General features: G+C 40.2%; 1 protein-coding gene across 1 annotated transcript in view; it reads right to left on the reverse strand.

Annotated features, from left to right (window-relative positions):
- Positions 1 to 11,046, reverse strand: part of CNTNAP5 (contactin associated protein-like 5) — a gene marked incomplete at its 5' end in the record, with an annotated part of 87,681 nt that overhangs the window by 20,236 nt on the left and 56,399 nt on the right. Inside the window, one exon of the mRNA XM_010132500.1 lies at positions 422 to 552. Within this exon, the coding sequence (XP_010130802.1) occupies positions 422 to 552 (131 nt within the window). The remainder of the gene's footprint in view (positions 1 to 421; positions 553 to 11,046) is intronic.

An 11,046-nucleotide genomic window follows, 5' to 3' on the forward strand; every position in this document is an offset into this window, starting at 1 on the left:
CGCTCTTCCTTGGGACACACGCCCTCAATGAAACTACACTCCCACATTCTCATTCCTTAGCTGTTTTTCTCCCTTTAGCAGCTTTTTAATGATCCATACTGTGTGCCTGCTCTGGGACTACAGGTCGCAAAGACATCCCAAAGCCCCAGAACCACTGCAACAATCCCGATTAACTTTAAGTCAAAAGTTTTTCCTAATTCACAGATTATGAAGACAAGGAAAGGATCACTCAACAGAAAATACCATAGCTGGGCACTCTTTGAAGCAGGGTCTGGATGGAACTTTGGTCTAAGCTACAGGGCTTTCTGCTGCTGGACCAGTTTGTGTTGCACCAGATCAATGTGAAACCTTTGGAGAAGAGGCACTGGGTCTGTTTGTCGCACGAATTATTATTTAACATCTAACACAAGCCATGGCATACCTGAATGACAAGCTCTCTGCCTTCTCTGTTAATCTTCACATGGTGCAGCTCTCGGTTGGCAAAATTTCCAGAGTCAATGGTGAAAATGAGGAGCCCATCCTTACTCAGCTTGTATCGGACTTGTAAACTCCCTGAAAAGCAAAGCAAAATTCTACAAATAAAACCTGTGTCAATGACAAGATACTGTTTAATACCTTTACACAACACACAACACATTTTCTTTTTATTACAATAGAGTAACAAGGTTAAAAAGTCGAGAAGGAGGTTGAGGAGAAATGCAAGAGTTCAAACTGTAATGAAAAATGAAATAAAAACCCAACACACTGGAAGAGTTTACCTTCCTACTAGCTAACAAACTCTGCTATGGAGAAACGTAACTCAAGTGAGTAACTTAAGCATAACAGAGGAGAGCGTGTCTGTCTGCAGGTCTGACATTTAGCACTGCCACAAAAGCTGGTCTACATTAGTCTGTTAAGAATCGCTTCCACCAGAGGGCATGCAGGTCTTGCACTGTTCTACTGAACTGATATTGGTGGATTTTACTAGTCCTTTTCATCAAGATACAACAGACAACGCAGAAGACAGCAACAACTGTGAGAACTATAACTTAATTTCAAATATTTAAATGCCCAGACTCATTATTATTTATATGTAATAGAAGAAAAGATACATTGTGAATGATTACACAGAAAAATATTTTTACTTTGATGTTCTAATGTATTTGAAGAAATAAATGTAATCCATATATTAAAAAAGTAAAACATCTTTTTGAGTCTTTGTATCAAAAAAAGCATTGTGAATTCTCATAAACAGCAGTACCATAACCAATCAAAATGCACAACAAAGAATCCAATATCAATTTTAATCCTTCCAGAAATGACTATACGGAAAATATATATACACACACACACATATACATATATATGTAATTTAAATAAACCTATTCTAATAAAACCCTTCTGAGCTTACTTTTCTAGGAAATAAGCAGGAGGTAGTAGGAAGGAAACGATTCACTGAACTTTTGGAGCTCTTTTTACGCATCAGCAACCAAAACGCGTGGGAAAAAAGTGGGACTATAGAATTAAAAAGCTTTTCTCGGCTACTGTATTACTATCTCCAAGGAGAAAACGGACACTGACAGAACCACAACCCTGAGCAAAGCATCCTTCATTTATTCCCTTTTCTGAAAACCATCATAAGGAACCCCCTACCTCCTTACATTTCAGTGCTTCTGTCAGCGCAAATTCAAACTATTACCGTAGATTTTACAGAAGGTTACAGGCAAATGTTACCTACGCTCACTGACAGGGACTGGCTGTCACTGAAGGATGCACTCACACTGTTCTAGCTCTAGGACCCACTTCAGTGTTTGCAGGGGCGACATTTGCGTGAACGTCACGATGCCGCACCATGTCAGAGAAGCCTGTGGTGCACTTGCACAATCTGCTGCAGGTGCGCAGTGCACTGCAACGTTATTCAGAGGCACCCCTGACCCCAGAAGCAGCCTGGCTGTTTAACGAGGTGAATGAGCAGCCCTGTTTGACTCCTGTATTCAGCCGTCTTAATTCTGCAAGAGTGGTTGCAGGTCTAGAGTCAGTGAGAAAGGACGTGGAACAGCTCTCCTTCACTACAAAGCGGACATACCTGATCCCTTCCATGTTCATAGTCCTCCCTCAGTAAGGTCAGCTCTGTTGTCCTACAAGTTACTGTAAAACCACTTTTAAAAGAGCTTAAAACAGTGTATAAATTTCCTGCCACGTTTACACTGCTCAAGTGAAGTTGGTAGTTCCAGTCTGGACCCAGAGTCCAGTTAAAGTCATTTCTCACCCTTGTCCCTCACCAGGATGTTTGGTTGCTGAGGCTCCTAAGAGCTGCACTTTTTATAACATTCCACATACATCAGATGAGCACTGCTGCTCTCTGAGCTTTGGAGGATAGAAACAAAGCATCCAAACCCAAGAGGGAAAACGAGAATGAACTACTAGGATGAAGGCTTTTTAGCTGATTGAGAAGGCTTCTGGATCAGGTGAGCCTTTAAAGTGAAAATTTTTTTTTTTTAAAAAAAAAGAGATCAAAGACATTTACTTTCTCACACATAGTCATGGATGTTAGAGGGGAATTTGTGAAGAGATGGAGGTCAGTAACAGCTACTAAATTATTCACTGTGATATTATAGGTCCTGATTCAGCTTCCCTGAATCATACTGCAAAGCTCCCATCTCCTCATTGCATAACCAGGACAAGGAGCCACTGTCTATCACCATTAATGTCACACATAAAGGTCCAAACTTAAATCATGATCATATTTTCTAGTACTGGATGAAAAATGTTTCAACAGGGAATAACAGTGTAAACACTTTACAATCACTTTACTCTAGAAAGACATGAGAAAAGAAGCCCAAATGCAAGGAAATTAAACGACCTTATTCAGAATTGCCTGTTAGGGCAGTGGGAGAGTTGGTAAAAAATTGAAAGGTTGCCTGACCCTGCACACCACAGCTGAGATGACCACACAGAATAAGCTGAAACTAAGATGTGATAGTGTAACAGATTGGTCCAAACTAAAAATTGTGCCCCAGCAGTTACTTTACAGGCTGCCTCTTGCGTGGAACTTTGAAAGGGGCAAAACGTGAAAAATGAAACCAGGCTTAGATATGGTCTGTGACCTTGTCCTAGTTGCTTAGCTTATAAATGTGAAAAAACCCTTCTCTCCACTTTTTGAAAGCTTGAACACACCAGTATATAAAATATAAATGGCACTACTATATCCAGGTGATCAACATAGCAACCAGCACATTTGCATTCAAAGAGAGCCAGCAAGGTAGGCACCCTATCTAGGTCCTCAGCTGCTGCAAACAGGGATTTACCCATTGACTTCATCAGAGAAACACTGATTTAAAACCAGAAACCATCTGTTCCATTTGCTGGGAGACAATGGAGGAGGTTCCCAACATCCATTCAGAACAGATCTTACCTTCTATAGTGGTACAATTTTAGCTTAAATCACTTAAAGAGATCAGTGAACAGCATCTCATTTGATCGCATTGCTTTGAATTCTAATGGTAACTTTTTTTTTTTTTGATAGTTGCTCTTCAAAACCACTGAATTCAAGTTGGCATTTTATCTGGGGTCGAATTTGCACTCCTGTAAACCAGAAGTAGATGGGCTCATCTCTCCAGAGGTGTTTTGGAATTTGCGGCAGTGTAAGATTGTAAGACTGAGAGCTGATTTTGGCTTTTGTTCAGTACCAGAACTGTTTTCAGAGCACAGAATAAATTGCCATTTTGATACTTGACAGGCAAAATAAATGGATTATTAATTAGGATTATTATTAAGAATTATTTTATTCATCCTCTGAATTTTTATTATCTGGTCCACTGACTTTCTCCAACACATCAGCTCGGTGTCACTAGCTGCAAATAAAAATCTGTGCATAAACCAGCTCTATTCTCCCTATTCTCTACTCTCTGGTTTGCATCATTTTTGCCTCACAATGGGGATTCACACTAATCATGAGCAGTGTAATTTCTGGCAGTCTTGTTGCAGTCATGCCTGTCATCCTCTTTTCAGCTCCCAGTGTCTGAGCATGCACACCTGGAGTGCCGTAATGCTCAAGCAATGCACTGCCTGTTGTGTTTTCTTCTTTCTCTAATGTATGTGGAATTGCTGGAGGCAATTTCTATTAAGTCCATAAAAGACAGAAGGAGGGAAAGGGAGAAGTATCATGTTTTTGGCCTTGGGCTGGAAAATTTTACTGGGCATATTACTGCAGCAGTTTTAGGTAAGAGTAGATTCACACTTGATTGTTATAGTCATCCCTTTTAGCTCCGAATTCTGCAGAGTGCAGATCAGGAGGGAGGCATGCTGTGCTAGCTCCAGAACAGCCCCAAGAAGGGAGCTGGCTCAGTTTAGCCACAGGTTTACGAGCACACTGTGGCCTTTTCCGTCAGTTCTGGGGGAAAATGAGTTCACGCGGAATGCCATGCTACTGTGATGAGACCACTATCAGTATCAAAGTCAGCTTGCTACACATCACTGTGGTCTTCGATCTGTAATCTGCAGTAGTATAATCCACGATGGTAGGGTGGACTGACATCTCTCTGCTGACAGCAAACAGCCTCAGAGCCATTTTAACAAGATTCTTGGGGGATCCCCTTATGCAGAGAGAAGTTCTGGGAAATAGGAACCAAAGGGCAGTATTTATGCTATCTCATGCTGGTGACTAGGTTGGGGATGACTTTTCTGAAGCAAAACTCTCCCAGGACACTCAGTGGAGATGGAGGCCAGGGTTAGTACTTGCTACTAGTACACTAGTGATCAGTGTCAGTGTAACCAATCTCCAGGCAGCTACAGGAATAGCCTCCAAACTGCTTTTACCTTTTTCCTAAGGACAAGAAAGATGTATTAGCATCTCTTAAGTCTAGCAGTAATAAGGACATTAAACTGGTTAGAGATTCACATGTGTTCAGCCTGAAGAAGAAAATAGTATTCCCAAACTGCACAGTGTGAAGAAATACCTTGGCCATGATGTTACATATTCTATGTCCAAAACCTTTTCTGACTTACTGTCAACAGGAGAGCTGTGTATTGCCTGTGTCTATAGCAGTGCCCAAGTGGAATGTCAGAAACATCTGGCAGCTTTGTGGCCTATACTCCAGTTCATTCTGGACTGCTAAAACTTGTGTTGAAAATCAAATAGTAATTTTTAATAATCAGCTGGAAAAAGGAGTATGGGAAAACATACTCTACCTCAGGAAAAGACTTTCTGGCTTGAAAGACCTCACCCAGTGCTAGATATTTGGCAAAAAGGTAATAAGCAGCTCTGCAGAAAACAAACAAAAAAATGGATACCAGGAATTTGGTGTATAAATTCATCATTCATAAGCAAGGTTCTTCTCACACATGTTACCAGGACCACAGGTCTTGTGTCATTTAGTCTTGAAGAACCAAACAGCAAGGAAGGGGATGACATGCCCTTGGAGACTGAGACTTCTCTGCAAGACCTTCATTTAGAGAAACTGGTTTTAAATGAGGCCAGATTGAAGCCAACACCTCCAACAACTTCAATAGCACTTTTTAATGACTTAAACTGGCTGGAGCAGCTGGCAAGACAGCTTGCACCGCTTGGAGAAGCTGAGGTTAGTTCAGGGAGCACATGTGGCTGCCACACGTAAAATGTACAACTTTATCACTATCACGTAACATCAGGAAAAATAATTTAAATTGTGGCAGTTGACAACTCTGATTAGGGAGAAATGTGTGCATATAAAATAACAAAACAGTGCATTGGGAGAAGGGCTGTGATCTACCCCTTGCCTCAGAGGCACCCAGAAACAGAAGAGTTTAAGACCAACAGAACTTCTTACAGCTGCCTCAAACTGGCAGTCACCCTCATCAGACTGTAAGATGTTAACAACACCGCTGCATCCACCCTCAGCCGTCACCCTCAGCTCTCACCTGAGCTATAGCTAAAGGAGAAAATAATGAAGGCAGGCAGCAATTAATCAAAGGGTGGAATATGTAAGTGAGGCTATTTAGCCCAGAATGCCATTTGCAGCTTGTAAGGTGGAAATGTTTGTTCACCTGTGATCGCAGAACAGCATATGAAAATTTTAGTCACCTCTACCACAAAATATCTTTCTGGCAACTTGCAGCTTCAGTGCAACCATGTCCTTCTTCGTAGCCTAGATATTTAAAAATGAACCACCATTTTCTCAGTTAGGAGCAGCTGGCTAAGAAACCTGCTCTTTAATTAGCAGCTTCTCCCCAGGGATATTTACTCAGTAAATTTACTCTTCAGTGGAAGTGCCACTGGTGATTCAAAAGAACAGTCCCCATCTCCAGCATCCAGAGGCGTTTAACTAAGAAAGTACTTCCACAATTTTAGGAGGTGACTCTTGCTATTTGTTTTGCATAGAGAAAACAAAGAGGTGAAACTGCTAAACATGTTTGCTGATATGATTACTCAGCTATTGCATTTGCTTAGATGACACTTACATAGGGTTTAAAAGACTTTTTTATAATTTTTCATGGTAGTGAAAAAAAAAAAGGTGCTTATTTGGATGCCTCCCACTCAATGCTTGAGATACTCCAGACATAAGGATCATATTCTATATTAAAAAAAATACACATGTTTACATTTCTTCAACCTAGAAAAAGACATACTCCCCCGACCCCCAAAAAAGCCTACCGGAGGACCATGACCTCAGTTCACTTTGCAATCCTGCTAGGCAGCTGGAGCCAGATTGAGACTGTCACTAAAACATCAACAAACGTAGCTAGTTCCCTTTCGTGACTGACAAACGTTTTTAACCTTCGTAGTCATCTCATTCCCACCAGCCGCCAGTTGGCTTAATACAGGTTGACCAGCAATTAAAAAGAAACTGGCAGATGCTTCTCTCTCCAAAGCTAGAAACTATTGCAAGTCTAAATAAAATGACCCAGAGGACCACAGTCATAGAGCTCATTATGCTCGTACTGAGTGGCTTAAACACCAAGCCTATCCCAGTGATTTTAAGGGGAACACTCATCTAAACCAAATAGCCCTTGTCCGTGCTGATGTGGCTGGGCCTAAAATGGGAACAGGGCTAACCTGTACATGTGGGACAACACTAAACACTGTCTCTCCAGTTGAGCTGAGGACTAAACATACACAGCGGTGTTTTTAATGCCTGGAGGCAATGGACAGAGCACCACCACGATTTGGGATCTACCAGCTGGATGACTACTGACAAATCATCTTCCTTCTCTGTGTCACAGTTTATCTGTTTGTGTAATAAATGAATGTTAACATCATTTGGAAAACGACATGAAATCTCTGGTTGAGCTGCAATTTGAAGAAATACTATTAGTCATTATCATTATCTCTCCATTCCTAGATACTTCTTTTTGATGAAGGAACTGGATGCTCTTTCTTTTACAGAGTAATACTACATTAATTATCCTTTTTTTTTTTTTTTCTGAAGGTGACAACGTAAAGATGAAGGAAGGAGGTGAGGGAATCAGATGCAGTTAAATCACCTTGAAATTACCTGCTTTCTGATGAGGAGGTTTATTCTGGTAAATTTTAACCATTATCTTTTCTATCCATTCATCAGAAATTTAAAAGTCACTTTAAGATGCTTCATTAACAAAAGCTATCCATATGATACTGTTGGATCTGATGCTCAGATCTCTCCTCTTGTCGTTAAACACACATTGGATGCCATTAGTCCTCTAACGGTCAGACATTCAGTAGGCCCTATGGTTTACTCACTTTTAATGTAGAAGAATCTTGCCAGGCTTTCATCTCACACTGTACTTTTCATTTAGGACTACTATAGCAGCCAGGCAGGCAGGCAGGAAGAGCTTTTATTCTTTACTCAGTGAATGAAATAAAAAAATATTATCCTGTGAATTTTATTCCAAAAGTTCATCCTAGCTTTGCAAATTACACATCATCACTAACTCTGTGAGAATTGTCTGCAGGAAAAAAAGACTGAGATCCTCTGTTGTGATATCCTGAATACCAACCTGCCCTCACTGAGATCCTGGCTCATAGTTTCCATTCTTTTCCAGTATCTTTCAACTCTTCCTGTTTCAGTTCTGGCAGTACAGATACCTGTTCAAGCAAGGACTTGTTTCACACTGACCTAACAAATAACCATAATTTTCAGCAATGAGAACGTGGCAAAAGATGGTCTGAACAGAAAAAAAATAAACCATCAATTCAAGCATTATATGAGGTCTGTGGAGCAGGAGAACAAGCAATAGACTTTTAAATAAAACTAGAGAAAAATAATCGTATGCCTCTTTTCTCAAACCTCTTTTTCATTCTTAACTCATAATGAAGACAGCACAAAACTGTGGATTAGTGGCTTTTTGAGGTTAATGATCCTTGTTTGTGTTGAGCTCTACAGGCACTGCCTGGCTGGTCACAAATCTTTGGAAAATGTTCTGCTCCTCTGACCAGTAAGACCATCTAAGCACTGCCTATTTCATGGGTTATGCCAGCCTCTGTGACTGGAGAAGTTGGATCCTTTAACCAGTGACCTTCTCCTGATTATAGTAAACTCTCAAGGAAAATATTTGAGTTTCATAACAAGCCGCAACCATTGGCATATGAAGAACGGACTCATGTTCTTATGTCATCTAATGGAGAAAATTAGAGGAAGGATGAAATATTTACCTAATAACACTCCTAGCCAAAGAACTATATTATGGTAGCACTGTGATGACTTTCCTGTAGCAAAATACATGCTTGTACACATACACTTTCACTATTCTACCTTCAAACACATATTTCTGCAATCTTTCACAGAATCATAGAATGGCTGAGGTTTGAAGGGACCCCTGGAGGTCCTGTCATCCATCACCTCCCCCCTGCCTCCCTGCACAAGCAGGGACACATAGAGCTGGTTGCCCAGGGCCGTGTCCAGACAGCTTTTGAATATCTCCAAGGAGGGAGACTCCACAATCATCTAGGCAATATGTGTCAGTGCTCAGTCACTGTCACAGTACAAAAAGAAGAGCATCCTGATGTTCAGATGAAACTTTGTGTTTCTGTTTGTGCCCACTGCCTCTTGAGTGGCCTTACAATAACATCTGCCAGCTCTCTCAGCACTCATGGGTGAATCCTGCCAGGGCCCATGGATTTCTGTATGCCCAGTTTGCATGCACTGATCTGATCCTCTTCCAAGAAGCATTCATATTCCCTGATCCAGACTTTTCACCTGGTCTGGACCTGGAATTCCTGAAGGCCAGTCTTGCTCATAAGGATGAAGATAAAAACATAAATTTAATCGGGCAAGAAAGATGAAGTCACCTTTTTTGTTACCCAGCCAGCATAACTGATATGTTACAGTATAAATTAATTTGCTAGTAGGGATACTACAAGCAAGATACAGAAGGAGGATTGCTTGAACCCAGGCTGGTCCTTTCAATTATTAGCTTGGGCTCTATGTTATGTGGAAACAGCCACACTACTCCAAGGCATCTCTTGAGCCAGCGGTTCGGCTGGACTACAGCTCTTACTACACAGCTATCTCTGTCCTTGACACAAATAATTCTCAATTTAAGAATAACTGAAAAATTAGTACTATCAATCCTCAGGGCTAAAGCTTCTGGTAAAATAGGTTCTGAAAAGAGCCTAATTTTGGAATTACTAGAAAGCATATACATATATCTGCAGCATCCATTTAAACATCGGAGCTTGTCACCTCTGTCCTTCCTTTCTACCCCTTTCAGCCAGCTGCATAGAAATCCAACAATAAAAGTAACTTTTCAACTGCAAAATGTGATCTAGGAACTTAAGTCTTCTAGGAGACAACCTCCTCCAAGAAAATTTATATGTATATTTCCTTCTTAGCCGATTATCTGCAGGCAGTGGTCTGGGGTTTTATGCTAGACACCAGTATGTTCAAAGTCAGTCTGTATATATGCAGAGCACAGATCAATTATTAACTTCATGCTGAGCTGTTCTTGCTCAATGTAATCTAATTACAGTTCCCTTGTTTTTCCCTTGTGGGTCTCCAGAACATCTCTTGACCCTTCAGTAGAGCAAAATGATCTTCACGAGTACAAATTTGTCCATGAACTCAGCTAATGAGACAGATCTTTCATTTGTCTCCTCTTGGAAAGCAGATAAAGAAATCTGCCAGAGTTCTTGGCTGAATGTTGTGGCTGCTTCTCCTTTCAAGTTAGTTTTGGCCACTTAGAGATGTAGCACCATATGCTAAAACAAAACAAAAAAAACCCAGTTTTGGGTGCCAAGTCCACCTCTTCCCTCAAAGACTTTTTAGTGCTGGATTTGAACTGAAAACTCTAATTGACATTCCAATTTTCCATGAAGTGTGCTTAGAGCAGGGAATCTGAGTCCTAACAGAAGCATTATTCACACCGTTTTCATTTGTACTTTTGTTTTTAGCTGTGTCTTTTTCCTCGTAATTCCCTTCCTCCTTCCTATGCAATTTCAGAGTCTTGCTTTCCAAAAGAAACTGAGAACAGAGCTCACTGTGATGGCAATAGGTACTGGAGAGAAACAAAGGGAAAAAAAAAGGACTCAAATTATTAAGTTTTTTATGATATTAGATAACAAATACAGATAAATTTTCAATCACTCTAGGTTAATTTGAGATTCTATCTCTTTTCTTTGATGCTGGCTATCTGTTGTTTTTCTAGATCAGGAATCATATTGTTTCCATGGAGAAAACCAACACCACTGAGAATTAAAGACTTGGGAAAACATTTTCGAGGTAATGTAATTCATCATATTCATATCACATTTGATTACTTGCAGGGGGGAAGGAAGAATGGAGAAAGGAGAAGCACTAACAATTTCTTTCTTAACATTTTTCTCACCCATGAATTAGGGATCAAGACAAAGACAATAATATTAAGGCACTGGTAACTTGGTGAAATCATGTAAATGCAAAAATGTACAGTGAAAATTCAGCCTGGGAAAGAAAAAACTATTTTTTTTCTTAGCAGTAGCTTCCCATGTTGTTAATAACTTCTGTGGACTGACACACTGAAAAGGTTAATTAGAGATGTTTACCCATTTTATGTAGCTTAGCAATGGGCATTATAATTTGAAATTTCTACAATAAATTATATTCAAAATGAACTGCCAATTACTATAGTCCTGCT

Source organism: Buceros rhinoceros, unplaced genomic scaffold (assembly GCF_000710305.1).
Source record: "Buceros rhinoceros silvestris isolate BGI_N320 unplaced genomic scaffold, ASM71030v1 scaffold11233, whole genome shotgun sequence".
Classification (NCBI taxonomy): Eukaryota; Metazoa; Chordata; class Aves; order Bucerotiformes; family Bucerotidae; genus Buceros; species Buceros rhinoceros.